Below are 23,377 nucleotides of genomic sequence, written 5' to 3'. Positions count from 1 at the left end.
GTCCATTGAGTATGACGATAGTCAATTGAGGGTCAACTCCTTCCTAAAATCGATCTTGTTTCAATTTGCTATAGAATGCCTCAGATGTTAGTGCATTCGTTTTGCCTGCACCTTAGTGTTTATCTTGCAGTCACTATGGCTTTAACAGAAGAAGCAGAGACCATGCACTCAGGTAGATTTGGATGACGGTCTACTTAGCACCAGGGCATTGTATGTCCAAAAGTCAATTTTAGGTCAACTCCTATTAGCAGCTTACAGTAAATCAATTCGGGAGTGTATCGTAAAGCAGGCTACTAAGAACTTGGAATCAGGAATCTGCCGTCACCGTAGAAAATGACAGGTAAATTGCGCGAAAAAGATGAATGAATGCTGAAATATTCTTCGTAATAATAATATATTTTCTGAGTTTTGTATTTAGTCGTTGCGGAAAGGTTGAATTAAACCTCGGAATATCAGCAGTCTGCAATATTTTTTATGCTTTCTTAATTAAATTTTAGTTATATCCTCCTCAAATTGAAAAAGACAACAATATTAGACACCATATATTTGCTTCTAAGCAAATTGACACTAGATGGGTAAACATTAACTTCTCAGCTATCGCTTCAAGCGAGATCAAATGATTGAGCTTGCGATGGTGGAAATGAGATAAAATTAGTTTGATGCTTACGAGCTACCTGAATTACCAAAAGCGACAGCAATGTTGTAAGTTGTAGACAAGGTATTTACCACTACCTACTATAGTTGAAAAAAAAAAGAAACAGAATCGTCAAATCGTTGCGATATTGTTTTAAAACTTATTGATATAGCAAACAAAATAACTGCAATTTTTGAAAGGTATTGGCAAATGTTCTACAGCAGATCTTGACAATTATAAACAATATAATTGGGAAAAGGAAAAAAAGGGAAATAAGGAGTGCCTCACCGAATTTAAGAATTATATGTCTAGAGTTACACACTTATCCTTACGTACATGCATTCGCATATAAATGGTTCTGATTATTAAGACGACATTCGGACTTCTTGAATTTGTTACACAACTCCCACAATATTCACAGCATCAATCTTGAATTGGTTTGAGTTTTACACATGTTTTCTGATTCTTTTGATAAAACCGTTTCTGTTTCGCTTTCCTAATCTTTAACGGTTAACATTAGCTTAGTAGAAGAACTAAAGGAACACACATTTCGTTTAATTGTTCTCAATCTTGTGCTGAGTGAGGCGACTTGAAAAATCGAACCGTAAACTTTCGGTTCCCAAAATTATTCATGGTTGATGGAGGCCCTTCCATCTCTTGTTTATTGGTATCATTAAAAAATAGTTTTAAAAAATCAGTAATTTATCACCGAACAGAAAAAACCAACGAAATCGATACATGCTTTAGTTCGCGAAATATCATATCGGCATTAAGAAGCAACTTTTACAATCGGCCAAAAATTGTTATACGCTATTCTCGAGAAACAGAACACCAAAATAAATTGCGAAAATAGATTCCTCTTCAAAAAAAAGCTAATTGATTTAAAATTTATGGGTAATTACCACATAATTCAAACAAAAAAAAAAGAAGCTTGCCCAACGATCCTAACGTACGCCATTGCGTGTAACGATCATCCAGGTTAAAGCCTCCTCCGTACGCGTAGTGTGTAGCAGCATTACACCAGAAACCAGTTTCATCGGTTCCCACCAGCAAACCCCCGTGCGTGGAGCATCAGCTCCAGGTCGATCGACCAACCAACTTCTGGCTAACTCTCGCAAGAGCCAACCATTCGGTCAGAAGGCATCTTTCTCGCGCGCACGGTAGACACCGAAAATCATTAAATTTTCTACAAATCATTATCCCCGGATAAAACGTAAATTCATAATTAATCATGTAATTTATTTAACCGATTTTCCTTCACTTGCTGGACAGGCCGTCTAACCGGTTCTCCATTTCATAAAACCGCAAAGAAACAACAACCCGTCAGAACGCTAATCCGATCTCGCGATGCATGTTCGGTTGCGCGAGCAAGAATCCTGCCAAGAAGACATCTTGTTATGTACATTGTTCATGCACACAATCACACCAAAGATAAATATTTGTAGGTATAAATGTGGGCCTGATCTTTTCTAGGGCGACTAATCTAACCTTTCGCAAGTGTCGAACGCGACGGCAAATGGGCTGTGGTTGGTTGGAAAAGACGTTTCCTGGTTGTAAACCACGCCCTCAAAGTTTTCTCTCTTCCGCGAATGGTAGACCATCGGGCAAGTACCAATACACTGACACTTCTAACTTTCTTCCGCTTGTCTCATTCCGCTTCAAGTAAATTCTATACGCGAGTATCCATTTTCCATTGACCGGCCTCTGGTACAGTTATGTCCATTGGTGTGTGTGCATGTGCGGCTTTGTGAATGACGATGCAGCAAGCCCAAGCCTTGCGGCGCACCGCTCGTTGTTGAACAGCGCTATCTCTTTTCGTCGTTCATTCAAGCTAGTACCCATGGCAGTTCGGCTAATGGCTGCATGTTGAAAGGAGAAGGAAATTACGCTATCGCACCTCGCGTCCGTAGCTTCTCCGGATCGAGCAAAGCATTTCTCTCGTTGGTCGGAGATTTTTTTGGTCAGTCTCAGCCGAGCAAGTGTTTCGAACGGATCGTGCTCTTTAATTGAATCTTGTTAACGATTGATAATCTCTAATTATTGGTTTTAATAACCAAAGTGAAAGTTATTCATCTGTTTAATATTGCTCTCTTGAACTATAAAGTGTTGAAACTACTTCAAGGCCGACAGCCTATCAGAACTGCAAGTGATAAGTTTATAATTAGTGAGCATTCAAATATGCCTCGACCATCGCGAGAATCGTTGGGAGGCCAGAAGCCTCCGTTTTCCTATATCTCCTTGACTGCTATGGCAATCTGGAGTTCACCAGAAAAAATGCTGTGCCTCAATGATATCTACAAATATATTACGGACCGGTTTCCGTACTATCGGAATAACACGCAGCGCTGGCAAAATTCGCTGCGTCACAACCTCAGCTTCAACGATTGCTTCATCAAGGTTCCCCGACGTCCCGATCGACCTGGCAAAGGTGCATACTGGACGCTGCATCCTAAGGCTTTCGATATGTTCCAGAATGGTAGCCTGTTGCGCCGTCGCAAACGGTTCAAGCTGCATGAAAGTGACAAGGAAAGTTTAAATGAGGAATTCATTGCCCTCGCCAACATGAACAGGTTCTTCATGTCGCATGGTAACCAGTTCCACGATCCCTACTACTCAGCAATGCCGGAAAACATCAGCCCAAATATGTTATATGCTCCCATTTCGCCACCGCAATCACCGCCGGAAGCAATGCGCGCTACAAGCCAATCTCCTGAACAATCCCAGCCTGCCGGATTAGGTGGATTCCAGAGTCACGGAGGAATTACAACTGCGCACGTTTCCAAACCAAAGCGGTCGTTTACCATCGAAAGCTTGATCGGGTCAGATGATTCGGACAGTAAGGAGGAGTGCTCATCATCGGATTCAGAGGACTACTCAGTTCCGTCGGTTGCAAATGCACCAAATGCTCAACATATGGAACAACTCCGTGCATCCATTCACCTCAGTCATCAGATTCAGGTTCAGCAACAAGCCGCTTTCAATGAATACGCAGCCGCAGCTGCTGCAGCCGCCCATCATCACCACCAGCAGCAAGTGGCAGCCGCGTCTCTTGCCGCATCTAATGGGGCTCCCTATGGAATACATCCGCTGTTGATACCGATGGCCAAGCCGCCAGGACCAGCGTATTTCCTGCCCACTTACCAAACACCGTCGGTACCTTACCACATGCATCAACCGACGGAGCCACAAGCTGCTCATATGCTGGATCCGCGCAATGATACTGCCATGGTACTGGGATAGATTTCCATGGCCTCTGCTGCACCCTAACCAAATCAACGAGACTTAGTTAAAATTATTGTTCCCCAAATTAGAGGCGATGCGTTTATTTTCTACATGTGTAGTGGTTTGGAGTATTTATTAGCTTCACGCTGAATAAAAGTAAGAAAAACAAACTTGCAATATTGAACTGAGACAGTCGAAAATCGCTCAAAAACGAGCGGCTGGAGCCATATGACCTCGAAAAAGCTGTTAGAGTATTAATAATGTCATATATCTGTGAGTAGTTTCGTATGATAAGGCCGGCATTTAGACAAAGAAGAGACTATTAATATATACATATTGCACGAAAATGCCATCGGCCAAGTAAACGTAGAGAAAAGAATGAATAATTGTGATGTCTTTAGTTAGTAGCCACTTGCAATATCTGCCGTTCATTTTAGTTGGTTATGTTGCATTACTGAACTGAATGTTTATTTTTAGGAAACGAAATAAATTTTTTTTTTTTAATTTCTTACACAAGCTTTCTTCTATTATCCTCCGAAAGGTGACCTTGCATTTTCTTCGCTCATTGGTGTGCTTCGAAATGAGTTTGTCGTTGGAGATACTCAGAGAACTTCATGCATGTTAACTAAATGACCCAGCTAATTCAGAGTTATCAATTGTGTTTATTTATAATATCAATGAAATAACAGAGTGCATGTACTTGCTAAGAAAGAGCATTAGATTTAGATCATGCGTTCGTTCTCTTAACGCCGTTTTTTCATAATTACTTATTATGTAGAACCGCATTCTCTCATACGTTTGATCTAAAATTTGATGCTCTCATATAATTAGGTTGAGATGATGAGTAAGCTTAATTTTATACAGTAATTAATATGGTGTATTACATGTTCACTTGATGACAAATTGACTCTGAGTTTGGAATAAATGAATAATTTGGCAACGCTAAGAAAAGTTTTTAATCTCCCAGCTGGTTTCGAGCTTTAATGCTGGTGGAGCAAACCAGACATCATAAGTTAGAACCGCGACTTGGACGAAACTGATATTGTAAGGATCGTAGGGTTAGTTCCGCAGATGTCCTGTATATTTGAAGCTTACTTCAAAATCTGTGCCGTCAGTGGATGTTAGCAGCTAGGCTTAGCTTCACATATACAAATTTGAATTGATAGACGAAAATCAACATTGCTTTCGATTTTTTAATGTGTATGTGAATACAATATTAAATTATATGTTCAGCTTACGCCAAAAGGATTTCTTTTTCATTGTACCACCAAAAGAGAAAATCTATAATTCTGAATTATTTCATTTCTTTACTGAAAAAAAAAAAATATTCCATCTGTTGCGCATGTCTATCGAATGTAGCCTCGGCATTGAAATTTCAATACTTATACCAAAATGCGTTTCCAAATCGTGTTAGGGTATCGGCTCTATTATCGTCAGGTTTGTCCAATTATCGTCCGGGGGGTTATTGAAGTCATAGAGACCTAATCTGTTGCAGGAAGATGCTCTGCATTATGAAGAACCATCATGCAAGAAAATAACGCTCTAGAACATCATTTACCTCCCGGTCGATAACAGGTAAAACCTGACGAAAATAGAGCCAATGCCCTATGGGTCATCCCATACGAAGTGTATATGCCACTTGGACACGACCATCACAGATTTTGCTCAAAGTTGGGGGAATTATCATTGCATCCTAAATAACGAAATTCAGAACTATTTTCGTAAAAATGCTATATCTCAAGATTGGCTCATATTATCACGGGGTGATAAATGTTTCTTACGTAAAATTTTCCAAGAAATACGATAAAACCATCAAATTTAAAATGAAATTAGCAACATTTGCCGAAAAATGCAAATTTAGTTTTAAAATACAAAAATGATCTATCTGGCGACACCTCCGGTCAAAAATAATATTTTTTCTGGATTCCTTGGTTTATTTTCTTCAAAATTCACCTATCACTATTTTCCGGATATCTTAAGTCTATAAATTGTAAGAAAAAGAAAAAAGAGATTTTGAACAAAAAATGCGTGACACAGAGCGGGGGGTATTTCAATCGACACCAAATTTGGGATTTTTTCAAAGTGACAGTAGATGAATAATTCTCCCAACTTTGAGCAAAATCTGTGATGGTCGTGTTCAAGTTTGTGCTTTTTCGTGGTCACTTCGTATGGAATGACCCCTATATGAATAGATATACCTACGACGTTGTCAGAACTGTAATATGCGCGTGATATATGCGCATAGTAAAAATTAGTAATACATTACTCGAGGCATTTAGCATCAAATTTAGCGCATTTTATAATATGTTATTTCGATACATTTAAATTATAAATATGGTATTACTACATACCTTGCTATCAATATTCACTCATTTTAGAAGTAACTCACAACTTAAAACATACCAATTTGCCATTTTCATTTGCCTAGTTAGTAACAATCTATCAACAAACACGAAAAAGTTTTTTGCTCTCTCTAAGTGATGTTTCCTTTCCCACCCTCTAAAGCAGTGGTACCAAACCTTTTAGGCTTCGCGGCCCCTTTTGCTAAACACAAAGAGCCCCGCGGCCCCCTTTGCGAAGGACAGCGAGCTTCGCGGCCCCCAAAAGAATTTCAGACTACGTTTTCCAACCTCATATCGTCCTGCAAGTGTAGTTTGTTCACGCCTCGGTTTTAATAAACAGGAAATTTGAAAAACCGCTTTCACAGAGATACTTAGAAAGATAATTCAACTACCTGTCAAATTTAAAAAGAGCTTCGCGGCCCCTTGCCGTTCGCGAACCCCCGGTTGGGAACCACTGCTCTAAAGCAAAATACGCTTCCTCACCTCGTGTCTGTTTTTTTTTTATCAAACCGTTATAAGGTAACGGAGGTCTCTTGGCCCACCTGCATATTTTGGCCTACTCGCCACATTTAACGCATTATATCTGATACTGATCTGATTTGATCTGATTAAATGGTCTTTTATTCTATGTTTCAAAGAAATTATTAGATCATATGTGAGTAAAAGGCATTTGAAAACATCTTCGATGTTCACTAGGCAGTTGTATTTTCTTGAGTGAAATTCTCGATAATTTTTGACGGATTTATTCCTCTTGAACTTCTTCTGACATCATACCAATAGGCAGAATACATTGCCGGATGATAGATGGACCGTACATTGACAGTCTGTGAATTGTCGGTGAAAACGGGTAAAAGGAATACAACTCAATTATGCGTTATTGATTTGCATCTTAAAAAGTATCCTATTTGAAAAACAAAAGCATTTCATAAGACATAAATAGTTCATTGTGAATATTGAACTAAATATTTTTAGACTAAAAGAGTTCATATTTAATTCTCTTTAACATATCCGTAGACATTTGACATAATATTGAATAAAAAATAGCACGTTTATCCTAATTTTGTAGAATTTTACAAAAATACTAACAGAATAAAAGCTCCAAGGAGTTCCGGGCTGAAATTTTGTATAGATACACCTAGTTGAATCATTCGTTGTTTTGCTTTCATCTCGAATAGACGCCAATTGTTCATCTCCGTTTGAGTTCGCAAAATAACAATACACAAGTTATCGTACGGGTGTTTTTTTTTCGTCGATTAGTTCTTGTGCTGCGCGATAACAATAGCCTGCAGTTTATCGGCAGAAACATCTTCTGCACACTGGTAGGGGCAGGCTACCCCGCCAGTGATCTGATACGCAGCTGATATATCAGCAAGAATAATTCTCCCGCACCGCTGTTACCCCGCTAGCAGCACGGACCATCATACGATCGAGCGAGTGGAAGTCAACCACAAGTGGCATCTACAAGGTCGAGTGTAAGATACGGCCACTGTGTCACAACACGAAGCTGGATCGTCATTGTTTGTTCTGCGGAGACACTCGATTAATCCAACTATCAGCCGTGAGGTCGTGACTTAGACGTTCGGTGAAGTATTCACTTTAGAATTTTTATCATTATTTTTAATATTATTATTGTTATTATTATAATTATTATTATTATTATTATTATTATTATTATTATTATTATTATTATTATTATTATTATTATTATTATTATTATTGTTATAATTATTATTATTATTATTACTATTATTACTATTGTTATTAGTATTAGTATTACTGTCTTTTTTTTTATTTTGATCCATTGTAGTTTGAAAAATTGTTTTTGTAATTTATTATCAACTACTTGACCCCCCCCCCACATTCGAATATTCATCGTTTGTGTGCGGTAGAGCGTAACGCTCCCGCAAAATGGACGACATGCAGGTGCAACTATTCCTGGATGTGGAAACAAATGGGGAAGAGATTGAGATCTCCCCCATCAATTCCCCTCTACCTTCCCCGCTACCTAGCCCCGTGACAAGGGTACCGGCAACACGGGTGAAAGCTTACCCAGATCGAAAGGTCCGTTCGTAGTTTACTTCAGGCCCATAAAGAAGCCTCTAAATATTATTCAAATCGGCAAGGACCTGGCAAAACAGTTTTCGGACGTAACCGAAATTACAAAGGTTAGACCGAACAAACTGCGAGTTAATGTGAGTAGCTTGAAGCAAGCAAACGCAATTGCTAGCTACGAGCTCTTCACGAGAGAGTACCGCGTGTACATCTCTGCCAAGGACGTGGAGATCGACGGTGTGGTTACCGAAGGAAGCCTCACGGTCGATGACATTTTGCGTCACGGGGTTGGCTGCTTCAAGAACCCCCTGATTCAAGATGTAAAGATACTGGATGTCAAGCAATTGCATTCAGTATCCATCGAAGAAGGGAAGAAGAAGTTCTTCCCTTCGGATTCCTTCCGTGTAACATTCGCCGGATCCGCACTGCCGAACTACATCTCTTTGGACAGGGTTCGTCTGCCTGTACGCCTGTTCGTACCGCGGGTCATGCATTGCCAAAACTGCAAGCAGTTAGGTCATACAGCCACCTACTGCTGCAACAAGGCACGCTGCAGCAAGTGCGGAGGCAATCATGCTGAGACCGCTTGCAGTGAGAATACTGAAAAGTGTCTTTACTGCGAGACAACTCGGCATGACCTTTCGGCGTGTCCCGCGTACAAACAGCGCGAGGAAAAAATTAAGCGTTCCCTCAAGGAACGAACAAAGCGCTCTTTCGCAGAAATGCTGAAGAGTGCTGAGCCATCCTCGACAGGAAACATCTTTTCCTTTTTGCCAACCGATGAGGGTACATCTGACGATCCCGTCGAAGGGTGTTCTTATGCCATGCCAGAAGGATCTAGGAAGAGGAGAATGATCAACTCTCCTAATCTTTCTCGCAAAGGTCGCAAGATAACCCCTAGTGGAATTACCAATAAGCCAACACAAAAAGGAAGCGGTGAAGAAAAACCGAAGCAAGTACCTCCCGGTTTTAATTTTAAATCAAACCAGGAGTACCCACCGCTTCCTGGGGCACCAAAAACCCCTCGTGCACCCATTTCTCGATCAGAAGATAAAAAAGAAACAGGGTTCATAAAATTTTCTGATATTGTGGACTGGATATTAAAAACATTCAACATACCAGATCCCCTACAAAATATTCTTCTTGCCCTTCTTCCTACAGTGAAAACCATTTTGAGGCAACTAGCAGCAACTTGGCCCCTCATTTCAGCTATCATATCTTTCGATGACTAATACGGCGAACGAGGTTAGGAATTTTATCACTGTATTACAGTGGAATTGCAGAAGTATCATCCTCAAATTCGATCTATTTTCTCATTTAATAAATACATACAATTGTGACGCATTTGCGCTCTGTGAAACCTTTCTCAATTCAAACGATCAACTCAATTTCCACGATTTTAAATTATTCGTCGAGATCGAGACTCACACGGTGGAGGGGTACTTTTAGGGATTAAAAAGTGCTATTCCTTCTTCCGAATCGACCTCCCCTCGATCTCGAATATTGAAGTCGTTGCCATTCAAACGAATATGAATGGAAAAGACCTATGCCTTGTTTCGTTATATATCCCTCCATCCGCGCGGATTGAACAGAGGCATCTCACTGATATAGCAGAGTTGCTTCCCGCGCCTTTTTTGATATTGGGAGATTTTAATTCTCACTGTTCGCTATGGGGGTCGCTGTACGACGACAACCGATCTTCTTTAATCTGTAACTTAATCGACGACTTCAACATGACACTTTTGAATACTGGGGAAGCGACACGTGTACCTAATCCTCCAGCACGTGAAAGCGTGCTTGACCTATCCCTTTGCTCGACATCACTAGCGTTAGATTGCCATTGGAAAGTAATCAATGATCCCCACGGTAGTGATCACCTACCAATCGTTATTTCAATTGCTAATGGGTCAACTCCAACGGATCCAATCAATATTGCGTATGACCTCACAGTCCCACGTGGAACTTCCTCCGGAGGAAAAATACGCGTTCCTTTCTGGCTTGATCATCGACGCCGCGACTCAAGCTCAGACGAAACCGATACCCGGGGTCACGATTAGACGGCGCCCTCCCTCCAAGTGGTGGGACAAAGAGTGCTCAGACCTGTACGCGCGGAGGTCCTCGGTGTATTTGGCCTTCCGAGAACAAGGCACTATCGATTTGCTCCGAAAGTACGATGTACTGGATAGACAAATGAAGAGCTTGATAAAAGCAAAAAAACGCGGATACTGGCGGCGGTTTGTGAACGCGTTGTCGAGGAAAACAGCGATGAGCACTCTTTGGGATACCGCCAGGCGCATGCGGAATCGTAACGTTTCGAATGAGTCCGAGGAGTATTCAGATCGCTGGATACTCGATTTCGCCAAAAAGGTCTGTCCGGACTCTGTCCCCGAACAGAAGACCTTTCGCGACGCGTTTTTAGTAGCTACGGAAGAGCCTCCATTTTCGATGTTGGAATTTTCAATGGCTCTCCTCTCGTGCTACAATAAAGCTCCAGGGTTGGATAGAATTAAATTCAACTTGTTGAAGAATGTACCCGACTCTGCAAAAAGACGCTTGTGGAACTTGTTCAACAAGTTCCTTGAGCTAAACATTGTTCCGCACGACTGGAGGGAGGTAAAAGTCATTGCTATTCAAAAACCCGGAAAACCCGCCTCTGATCACAATTCTTATGGAACGATTGCTATGCTCTCTTGCCTCCGGAAATTAATGGAGAAAATGACGGTTAGACAAATGGGTCGAAACAAATGGTTTACTTTCAGATACTCAATTTGGCTTTCGCCGGGGCAAAGGAACGAACGATTGCCTAGCGTTGCTTTCTACCGAAATTCAACTCGCCTTTGCTCGAAAAGAGCAAATGGCTTCTGCATTCTTGGACATTAAGGGGGCTTTTGACTCTGTCTCTGTTGAAGTTTTAGCCGAGAAACTTCATTCGCAGGGACTTTCACCAAATTTGAATAATTTTTTGCTCAATTTGTTGTCAGAAAAGCATATGTATTTCTCACATGGTGATTCGACAACTTCCCGAATTAGTTACATGGGTCTTCCCCAGGGCTCATGTTTAAGCCCTCTCTTATATAATTTTTACGTCAATGACATCGATAAATGTCTTCCAACTTCATGTACGCTACGGCAACTTGCAGACGATAGCGTTGTATCCATTACTGGTAGCGAAGCTAGCGATCTGCAAGGACCATTGCAAGATACCTTAGACAATTTGTCTGAATGGGCTCTTAAGCTGGGTATCGAATTCTCTCCGGAGAAAACTGAGCTGGTCGTTTTTTCTAAGAAGCATAACCCAGCTCAGCTGCAGCTCCTACTAACGGGTAAAACAATCACTCAGGTTTTAGTCGCTAAATATCTCGGGGTCTGGTTCGACTCTAAATGCACCTGGACTTGCCATATTAGGTATCTGACACGAAAATGCCAACAGAGGATTAATTTCTTCGTACGATTACCGGAGCCTGGTGGGGAGCCCACCCAGGAGACCTTCTAAGGCTTTACCAAACAACGATATTGTCTGTAATAGAGAACGGGTGTTTCTGCTTCCGCTCCGCAGCAATCACACATTTGATCAAACTAGAACGAATACAATATCGTTGTTTGCGTATTGCCTTAGCTTGCATGCAGTCGACCCATACGATGAGTCTTGAAGTACTAGCGGGTATTCTTCCATTGAAACATCGTTTTTGGAATCTCTCTTACCGGTTGCTAATTCGATGCACAGTTATGAACTCATTAGTAATTGAAAATTTCGAGAGGTTGGTCGACCTTCAATCTCAGTCCTGATTTATGACTTTATATTTTGACTATATGGCTCAAGATATTAATCCTTCTTCATACGATTCCTCCAATGCCGCACTTTTAGATACTTCTAATAATGCTACATTCTTCGACACCACCATGAAACAAGACATTTCTGGTATTCCGGATCAATTGCGACCCCAAGAGATCCCTAAAAATTTTTCCAATAAGTTTAAACATGTTAGTTATGATAAAAGGTTTTACACTGATGGATCTAATCTAGATGAGTCCACTGGCTTCGGTGTTTTTCACGAAAATTTTACCGCCTCCTACAAACTCGATGCTCCTGCTTCCGTGTACGTCGCAGAACTTGCTGCCATTCAGTACTCTCTTGGGATCATCGAAACCCTGCCCATAGACCACTACTTCATCTTCACAGACAGTCTCAGTGCCATTGAGGCTCTGCGATCGATGAAGACTGTGAAGCACACCCCGTATTTCCTGGGGAAAATACGGCGGTTTTTAAGTGCTTTAACAGATAAAAATTACCGGGTTACCTTAGCGTGGGTCCCTTCTCATTGTTCCATTCCGGGCAATGAAAAGGCTGACGCTTTAGCTAAGGTGGGTGCTATTGATGGCGATATTTATGTAAGACCAATTGCTTATGATGAATTTTATAGCATTTTGCGTCAGAGAACACTCAACAGTTGGCAATCATCATGGAACTCAGATGAACTGGGACGGTGGCTACATTCCATTTTTCCTAAGGTATCGACGAAAGCATGGTTCAAGGGGTTGGATGTAGGTCGGGACTTCATTCGCGTGATGTCCAGACTAATGTCCAATCACTACACGTTAAACACGCATCTCTTTCGTATAGGGCTTGTAGACAGTAATCACTGCGTTTGTGGCGATGGTTACCATGACATCGAGCATGTTGTTTGGTCGTGTACCGAATACTGTGGTGTTAGGTCTGAGCTTATAGATTCCCTTCGGGCCCGAGGAAAACAACCGAACGTACCCGTTAGAGACATTCTGGGAAGCGGTGATCTCCAGTACATGACACAGCTATACGGGTTTATAAAAAATGCTGGCATTAAAATTTGATTTCTTTTATCTATTTGCTAGAATACAATTTATGTCACAAACTGAAAGAGAAAGATACACCCGGCTGGAGACACTAAAACGAAGACTCGGCATCTCTATGTTTACGCAGACACCTCAGACCAAAACTGCTCAAATAGAACATCACTGGTTAGCCACGTACAAATGAATACATTCTGTAATATAAAATAGTTAAAAACTAAATTGTAACACCCCTCCTCTCACCTTAAATCCACACTAGCTCGTAGTCGGCCGCGAGAATAAAAAAAGGCCTCCCTCTTTTCCCTGCTAATTTAGAATTTAAAAAAAATGTACTTGGCTCAGTTAAACATAAATTGTATCGTGCCGTGTCAAATCAACTATTTAAAAAAAAAACACCTAGTTGAATATTCTTTCAGCCCTGAGAGATTCAGGTTGCGCTTTTGTGCGCTAATAGAGATATGACAATTATAAAAAATCATTGAAATTTTGGTTTTTTTAATATCTCAAAAACTACAGGTCATAGCCATCCTATTTCTTCGGCAAAGTTCGAAGTTTAGGAGATTTATAATTAGAAACTCATAGAGTTCGTTGGTACAATAAAAAAATTAAAAAAAAAACATACAAATAAATGTTTTTTGTCCATTTTGTGCAAAACAATTAATATCTCATACACTATGGCTTCTTTAATAGTTGTGACTTTGGAAAAGTTTCATATTACTGACTAATAAACAACTTTGTAAAAGAAACCATTCTTCTAAATTGAGAAAAAGAAGAAAAAAAATTTAGTACTAGTTTAGTACACGTTTAGTACAAATATTTTGATACAAAAATATTCCTTGATGATTCTCATGAACATTGCCGAAAACACTATCTCAAAAAACCAACACGATCGGGATTTATTAATTTTGTTCCGCTAGATTGCATTCCTGGACCACTGTGCATTGTTAGCAACAACAGGTTTTGATAAAAACGAAAAATTTGTTTGACTTGTTTCAGAACTATTTCATTCCACGTTTTGTTATTATAACTCATTCAGATTCAATTTTGTTATCAAAATTATATGGAAAAATACAAAATTGTATCAAAATATGTTATTTGTATCTCACGTTGATAGAATTTTATAATTTTTTAGTTATGCTCTTCTGATCGAAATGCTTTTGAAACAATTCGTTGTTGAAGTAACATCAATAAAATACCATAGAAACAGTTTTTATACTCTAACAAGTTAGAAAAAGTTTCAATAGTAGTTTAAGGCATGGCCGAAATATGTTTGTTTCTCTCTAAAGCGAACATATTTTGGCCATGCCAAGTTTTGACAGTTCTTTGTTTACCATTCGGCCGTTGCGCGCTGAACAAAGAAGCAGCTTGTGACAATTTACAGGTAATTACTTCTTAATTTATCACATTCAACGATATGAAATTGGCTAGGAATGCCTGTCAAACCGCTATAAGCCCAATCTTTTAACTTTTAGATTCCTAAAATTTCCAAATACTTACAGCCGGAGAATGTCCTCCTCAAATCCACTTTTTCTGTTCTAAAAATACCGATGATGATCTTATAAAATTAGTCCGACATATTTCCATACACGGTTCTAAAATGGAGGTGGGCCAAAATAAAAATTTTGTGAACCAAAATATGTTTTCAGTTTTTCGTAGAAATTTTGAAATTATTGTATGTTAAAATAGACACTTAGCTCTTAAGAATGGTACAATAGAGTAAGTATTTATGTTGAAAAATTCCGTTTGTTTTCAATAAATTGTGCAACCACTTCCTAAAGCTGGCCAAAATACCCCCATCACCCTACCATAATCTACACATGATGACCCTCACTCCATGTAAGGCATTTGAAAAAAAAAATTCGTTTTGCGTAGGGTATCGAACGTCTTCGTCAGTGGTTTTCTTCGGCAGTTTTGCTGCAGCAATCTTATGCAAAAGGGGGCCGAAGAAAACCACCGACGAAGACGTTCGATACCCTACTAATCGTACGCTTGCATGTGAAGCTTTCCATGTAAACACGAAGTGATCTTTGCACTCTGTTTCTCTCCTTCTGATCGATTATTGTGAAGAATGACCAATTTTTAGTAAATCTTCTACTCAATTTTTGTGGACCCATGCCTTGCTTAAGTCCAATCTGTAACAGTCACAAAAACACAAATTGATCCACCTTGCGGTGTGATGTGGTCTTCAGTTCTTCAATTTTTATTCAATTTGTGAGAGCTACGGTGTTTTCGTGATCCGTAACAATTGATTAAAACCTGAACACTTTTGAACGAAAGCCGACACTTTTAGCGGAGCTAGCAAAACGCGTACGTACACTAACATACACCTATGGATTTGCCGCTAAGTAAATATCCCACAATCACGATGACCGCCGCCACTTCTTTCGAAAACCAAAACAAATAATCGAGCTTCAACCACCAACTGCGTATTACTACCCCGGTTCGCCTCTGTTAGAGAAGAATTGCAGTCTTTATTACTTTGAGTAAACGATCAATGGTGATATTTGGCAACACTCCGCTTGCGCGGTAGTACCCAAATATGGGTACGATTACACTTCACGCTGAGGTTGGTCTCACCCACATTTTCAAACACTCTATCAAAAATATTTTTCTGATCATTTACAAAACTTGGGTTTTCATGGCGTATGTGACAATTTATGAGAAATGATAGATTGCATTAAAATATATTGTTTTCAAATCGAAAACTTTTGTTATTCGGCAGTATAGGGTTAATTTCCAATAATGTTGTTCACGTCGGTCACTTTGTACCTAGAACAAAAACACTAAGAATAGCAACGGGAAGCAGAAACCAGGAATACTAAGAACAACGTCCCACATTCCTCGTCGAACACTCGACAGAAACGGACGTGCAAAGTGGTCGTTCTATTACAATCCGGTCCGTGTGTACGAATAGCCAAACAAAAGAGTGTATTATTCGCGCTAAAGGCCAACTAGATTGTGAGTTGTGTCGCTACGTTCTGTACCCGGCTCGCAACTTTGGCTGTATTGGTGCAAAATACCAGCTGCAGTATTGATCTGTGCACAGTGAATAATTCAAGGCCATCAGTTGACAGTCGAGTCGTGTCGCTGTGCTGAATGATCTCACACCCGGCTCACTGCTGGTGGCTGCATTGGTGCTGCTGTACTGGTGCTGCTGGCTGCTTTGGGTGCAGCTTCGAACGATCGGACAACCACTGCTGGAAGGAAGAAGTAAATAGGTACGTGTTCTTGTCGGCGCTAGTGCGCTACATTTAGCGCGATGGATATAGATCCCTCGCCTCCCGTGCCACCATCCCCGAACCCCCCTGACCCTGACCCTTCTGTTACCCCCTCCCCTGTTCATTCTCGAGTCCCCCCTCGCCACAGGCTTCACCCGGACGGATCTCAACAGGGCAGCTGTACTGTTTATTTTCGTCCAAAGGCAGGAGTGAATTCAAAGCGATTAAACATACTGCAAATTTCTAAAGACCTGACGAAGGGGTACAAGACCGTGACCGAAATTTCCAAGGTCCGACCTAACAAGCTCCGTGTCGTGGTCAGTGATCTGGCACAGGCCAATGCTATCGCTTGCTCTGAGCTCTTCACACGCGAGTATCGCGTTTACATACCCGCACGAGACGTGGAGATCAACGGTGTCATAACCGATTCGAGTCTGTCTGTCGAGTGTATCCTAAAAAGCGCAACCGGTTGCTTCAAAAATACCGAAACACAGGCGAAGATTTTGGATTGTAAGCAATTGCGGTCCATGTCTCTCGTCGGCGGTAAAAAAGTTTACACTCCGTCAGACTCGTTTCGCGTTACGTTTGCCGGATCTGCACTCCCTAGCCACGTCTCGATCGACCGGGTTCGTCTGCCTGTGCGATTGTATGTACCCCGTGTTATGAATTGCACCAATTACAAGCAGTTAGGCCACACAGCCGCCTACTGCTGCAATAAGGCACGATGTAGCAAGTGTGGGGAGACTCATGCGAAAGATTCTTGCAGTGTTAATGCTGAAAAATGTATTCACTGTGGGGAAAATCAGCATGAGCTCTCCACATGCCCGGTGTACATGCAGCGCAGAGATAAAATCAAGCGGTCACTTAAGGAGCGTTCAAAGCGTTCTTACGCTGAGATACTGAAGAAGACCGTGACCACTTCTACCATAACATCGAACCCCTTTGATCTGTTGTCCTCTGATGAAACCGATTCTGACGATTCACCAGCGGGAACATCTTATGCCAATCCTGGGGAGTCTAGGAAGAGGAAAAATGCTTCTTCTCCTAAACTCCCCCGTAAAGGTCCTAAGATTTCCCAAAGTGTAATGAAAAGTACGAACAAACCAAACAGTGCTGCGGAAAAACCGAAGCAAACTCCTCCTGGGCTTGCAAATTTAAAGTCCCAGAAGGAGTTCCCAGCACTGCCAGGAACATCTAAAACCCCAGTTGGTCCTTTTGCACATCCAGTTGATAAAACAAACTCTGGATTAGTGAAATTTTCTGACATTGTGGACTGGATTTTTGAAACTTTCAATGTACCCGATCCAATTAAAATTTTTCTTACAGCATTCCTCCCAACAGTTAGATCATTTTTGAAGCAGTTGACTGCCCAATGGCCCCTCCTTGCAGCGATTGTATCCTTCGATGCCTAATTCAACTGCGTATATGAAGGATTCTATCTCTGTCTTACAGTGGAATTGTAGAAGTATTTTACCAAAAATTTAAAGTTTTGATAAATAAAAACAAATGCGATGCATTTTCCCTTTGTGAAACTTGGCTTACTTCAAATATTGATCTCAACTTCCATGATTTTAATATTATTCGCCTTGATCGAGACACCCCATATGGAGGAGTACTTTTAGGGATTAAAAAGTGCTATTCTTTCTATCGTATTAACCTCCCCTCGATTCCAGGCATCGAAGTTGTCGCATGTCAAATGACAATACAAGGTAAAGAGCTTTGTATTGCCTCAATATATGTTCCTCCCAGAGCACAGGTTGGGCAACGGCTGCTCTTTGATTTAATAGAACATCTTCCCTCGCCACGTTTGATTTTGGGAGACTTCAACTCTCATTGTGTGGCTTGGGGTTCCCCTTACAATGATAACCGCTCCTCTTTAATCTATAACCTTTGCGATGACTTCGACATGACTATTTTAAACAACGGTGAAATGACACGTATCCCGAAACCTCCAGCGCGCCCAAGCGCTTTGGATCTGTCCTTATGTTCGACGTCGCTACGGTTGGATTGCACATGGAAGGTAATCCTCGATCCTCACGGTAGCGACCATCTGCCTATTCTTATTTCAATTACAAACGGGTCAACTCGCATGCGACCAGTTGACATTCCGTATGACCTCACACGGAATGACGATTGGAAGTTATACGAGGAAATGATTTCAAAAGCGGTCGAGTCGGTTCAACATCATCCACCACTTGAAGAATACAACCTCCTCGCGGGCTTTATTCTCGACGCCGCGTTGCAAGCCCAAACGAAGAAATATCCCGGCGTAACGATCAAAGAACGGCCTCCCACTCCGTGGTGGGACCAAGAGTGCTCCGATGTCTACACGCAAAGATCCGACGCGTTTTTGGCCTTCCAGAAGGGAGGTATACCTGGTGACTATTTACGGTATTCGGAGCTTGATACCAAGCTTAAAAGTTTGGCTAAAGCAAAGAAACGCGGATATTTGCATCGGTTCGTGAACGAGACGTCGAGGGAGACATCGATGAGCACTCTTTGGAACACAGCCCGAAGAATGCGGAATCGCGTAACGGTCAACGAAAGCGAGGAGTCTTCAAGTCGGTGGATATTTGATTTTGCCAGGAAAGTATGTCCGGACTCTGTTCCTGAGCAAAACACTGTTCGCGATGCGTCTCCGGGCCACGACGCGATAGAATCACCTTTTACGATGGCAGAATTTTCAGTTGCCCTCCTGTCCTGTAACAATAACGCGCCTGGGTTAGATAGAATCAAATTCAACTTGTTTTAGAATCTACCCGGCAATGCCAAGAGGCGCTTGTTGAACTTGTTCAATAAGTTCCTGGAGCAAAACATTGTACCGCAGGATTGGAGGCAAGTGAAGGTGATCGCCATCCAAAAACCAGGGAAACCAGCTTCTGATCACAACTCTTATAGGCCGATTGCAATGCTATCCTGTATCCGGAAATTGATGGAAAAATGATACTCCGTCGTTTAGACCATTGGGTCGAATCAAATGGTCTACTATCAGATACTCAATTTGGCTTCCGCCGTGCCAAAGGGACGAATGATTGTCTTGCGTTGCTTTCAACAGATATTCAGCTGGCGTATGCTCGCAAAGAACAAATGGCGTCTGCGTTCTTGGACATTAAGGGGGCTTTTGATTCCGTTTCTATTGACATATTTTCGGGTAAACTTCACCGACAAAGATTTTCTCCAATTTTGAACAATTTTTTGCACAATTTGTTGTCCGAAAAGCACAGGCATTTTACGCACGGCGATTTGGCAACTTTTCGCATTAGCTACATGGGTCTTCCCCAGGGCTCATGTTTAAGTCCTCTTCTTTACAATTTTTATGTAAATGACATCGACGAATGTCTGGCAATTTCATGCACGATAAGACAACTTGCAGACGACAGTGTAATCTCTGTTACAGGAGCCAAAGCTGCCGATTTGCAAGGACCATTGCAAGATACCTTGGACAATTTGTCTTATTGGGCTTTACAGCTAGGTATCGAATTCTCTCCGGAGAAGACTGAGATAGTAGTTTTTTCTAGGAAGCATGAACCTGCTCAGCTTCAAACACAATTAATGGGTAAAACGATTTCTCAGGTTTTGGTACACAAATATCTTGGTGTCTGGTTCGACTCTAAAGGCACCTGGGGTTGTCACGTGAGGTATCTGATGAAAAAATGTCAACAAAGAGTGAATTTTCTACGTACAATAACCGGACAATGGTGGGGAGCCCACCCAGGAGACCTTATAAGGCTTTACCAAATAACGATACTGTCTGTTATTGAGTACGGGTGTTTCTGCTTCCGCTCCGCAGCAAACACACATTTGATCAAACTGGAGCGAATACAATATCATTGTTTGCGTATCGCCTTGGGTTGCATGCAATCGACCCATACGATGAGTTTGGAGATCTTAGCTGGAGTTCTACCATTGAAAACCCGCTTCTGGAGCCTGTCTTCTCGTATTCTTATCAAATGTGAGGTCTTGAACCGTCCCGTGATTGAAAATTTTGAAAGGCTAATCGAACTTAATTCTCAAAGCCGTTTTATGACTGACACTGACAATCATATACCTTGCAATTTAAAATATGCTATTTGACCTATATAAGAGCTTGTTTTAGCCGAAGCCGCCCATAATAGTTCTAGATAGCGACAACAGCAGTCCTCCCTTAGCAGCAGCAGTAGCAGTGCAGTGGATACCAGCAATAGCGGGTAGCGGCCACAGCTGTGGCATAGTAATGGATAGCGCACTAGGTGCAGCGGATCTCAGCATCGATAGCAGCTGGGCCAGCTGATGCAGGGACAGCGGATACTAATGGTAGCGTATAGCGGCCACAACCAGTGATACCAACCATTTTTTATAAAAAGCAGGAAGAATTCAAAATAAAAAACTGGAGAAAACTTGATACATAAATTTGAAGGTTTTGCAGACATTTATTTGATTTTCGGTTCGAAAATGCTGCACCGTATGTAACCAAAAAGGCTGAAAGAAAAATTTTTACTGATGGAGATTATAGTCATTGGCGTACTTGAAATTGAGTGGATTTCGATTAAAATCTCACAACTGAGAGGCATGAATGCACAAAATACTGAAAATACCATACATGTAATGGGAATGGGTTAAAAAAATGTGGTGATAAACAGAAACCTGGATAAAACTGGAACAATTTTCAAAAAACTGGAAATATTCAACCCTCAGCTGTTTCGCTGGCGATCTTCAAAAAAAACTGGAGATATCCAGGAAAAACTGGAGGGTTGGCAACGCTGGCCACAACTGTAGCATGGCTACGGATAGCGTAGCAGTTGCAGCGGGTATCAGCATCGATAGCAGCTGATGCAGTGAGGCACTTTAGTGAAATACAGTCTCTGTGCGAAAGCGGACACTAGTAAATGCATTCTATGGAGATTTGACTCATTTTGACAATACGTGAGCCGTCTAATTTTGAGTGTCAAATCTGCTTTTCACTGTTTATTTCATCACAAGAAATACTGAATTCGCACTGTCAGGGATAACGCCAAGATGTGATCGGTATCTTACCCGATAGTGAATTGAACAACAAATTGTCCTTTTCAGGATGAGAAAAAGCGCATGAAGAGTTAATATTTTCTCTTGAGTTAATTTACATTTTCAAATTTGTAATAGCTATAAATTTTACTTTATCTCCGTGTCACAGGCAGTGCTGATAAAAGTCATTTTCCCCAGCGAAATTCTTCGAAAATTATAGCCAATCATTTTCGATTTTCACTTCCAATGATTACGGAATAAAATTTGACGACAAATCCAACCAAATGATCTTCACTTCAAAGCGAAAAAGAAAAACAAACAGTCCACTCAACCAAAATGAACCTTACCGAAACACTTTTTCACTGACACTGACCGATGCCTTGACAATCTTCGTTAACTGATAAACTGATTTTGTTGTCTTGCTTTCATCGCATGAAATATAATGAGGTGTTTTGACAGTTCACTTCCATGCAAAAAGCGGGAAGGGAGAACTCTGAAAGGATTGTAAAAAAATAACGTTTATGGATGCTTTTTTTCACTTTCACTCAAGAGTGTCAACAAATATCAACTCTGATCACAGGACGTACTCAATTATCTTTTCCTTCAGTCATGAGCACAGCATCCAAAAAATTTTCATTATCTGCATAAAAATTATTTTTTCGCGCAACCAAAATTTAAAAAATGTCAAGCCCCAATCATGACAAGCAACTTACTATTATATTGAAAATGGTCAATCCTTGTTGAAGCGCAAAATTCGATTGATTTGATTAGTCAACAATTATTTACTAGAAAAAAAAAATGACTGACACGCAAGCAGCCGGGTTATCTTTCTTGTAAAAGTATTCTACTTCAACCTTGCGGTCGTGGCTTTGCACACAACCCTCCTGTGATTTTTTTCAATAAATATCGAAACATCAACTGCGACAATATGTACTACACTGACGGATCACTTCTTGATGGGTCCACTGGCTTCGGTATCTTCAATAACAATTTAACCGTCTCCCATAAGCTCGATAATCCTGCTTCTGTTTACGTCGCAGAATTAGCTGCAATTCTGTACACCCTAGGGATTATCGAAAAATTGCCCACGGACCATTATTTCATCTTTACGGACAGTCTCAGTTCCATTGAGGCTCTCCGATCGATGAAAGATGTTAAGCACTCTCCGTATTTCCTGGAGAAAATACGGGAGCATCTGAGTGCTTTATCCGAAAAATCGTATCAGATTACCTTAGCGTGGGTCCCTTCTCACTGCTCGATACCGGGTAATGAGAAAGCGGACTCTTTGGCTAAGGTGGGCGCAACAAACGGAGATATTTATGAAAGACTAATTGCCTTTAATGAATTTTTCGCATTTGTACGTCAGAATACGATCATCAGTTGGCAAAATTCTTGGACCAAGGGGGAACTGGGAAGGTGGTTACATTCCATAATCCCCAAGGTATCAACGAACCCGTGGTTCAAGGGGTTGGATGTAGGTCGGGATTTCATTTGCGTGATGTCCCGGCTTATGTCCAATCACTATAGATTTGACGCGCATCTCCGTCGTGTTGGGCTCGGGGAGAGTGGTATCTGTGCCTGTGGTGAAGGTTATCACGACATAGAGCACGTTATTTGGTCATGCCCTGTACACCGTGACGCCAGGTCTAGATTAATAGCTTCCCTGCAGGCCGAAGGTAGGCAGCCGGCTGTTCCTGTTCGTGATGTCTTGGCGAGCCGTGACCTATCCTACATGTCCCTTATATACGTTTTCCTGAAATCCATCCACGCCCCAGTTCAGTCCTATCCCCTTCCGCCTACATCCAACCAAACGACAAGAACACGTTAAGACCCCGGATCCGAACACAGCAATCAGACCCGCACGATACTCTCAAGGCCCGATGGAAACAACCCAATATGCCAGTCCGTAATATCTTGGCCCAGCAGCGGAACAAATTTAATATGCTGCTTACCTATGGCAATGAAAACCATCAAACAGCAAACCTGTGCTTTTAATGCAAAATATTCTAGCTTTAAGTTAGATTTAGTTTCAGCTCGTAGTCGGCAGCGAGGATAAAAAATTTGCTTTTAGTTATTAAGATACTTTAGAAAGTAAGCTACCA

At 41.2% G+C, this 23,377-nt stretch overlaps 1 protein-coding gene across 1 annotated transcript; it reads left to right on the top strand.

Annotated features, from left to right (window-relative positions):
* The first annotated feature begins 2,609 nt into the window (after window positions 1-2,609).
* Window positions 2,610-4,641, top strand: LOC129729468 (fork head domain-containing protein FD4-like). Its single transcript, XM_055688063.1, has one exon. The coding sequence runs from the start codon at window positions 2,813-2,815 to the stop codon at window positions 3,872-3,874; it is 1,062 nt and encodes a 353-aa protein (XP_055544038.1). The 5' UTR covers window positions 2,610-2,812; the 3' UTR covers window positions 3,875-4,641.
* The last annotated feature ends 18,736 nt before the right edge of the window (window positions 4,642-23,377 follow it).

This window comes from Wyeomyia smithii, chromosome 1, assembly GCF_029784165.1.
Source record: "Wyeomyia smithii strain HCP4-BCI-WySm-NY-G18 chromosome 1, ASM2978416v1, whole genome shotgun sequence".
NCBI lineage: Eukaryota > Metazoa > Arthropoda > Insecta > Diptera > Culicidae > Wyeomyia > Wyeomyia smithii.
This window is presented reverse-complemented; position numbering and strand designations above follow the sequence as displayed.

Coding starts and splice junctions, on each gene's coding strand:
- LOC129729468 (XM_055688063.1), top strand. CDS start 2,813: ATGCCTCGACCATCGCGAGAATCGTTGGGAGGCCAGAAGCCTCCGTTT.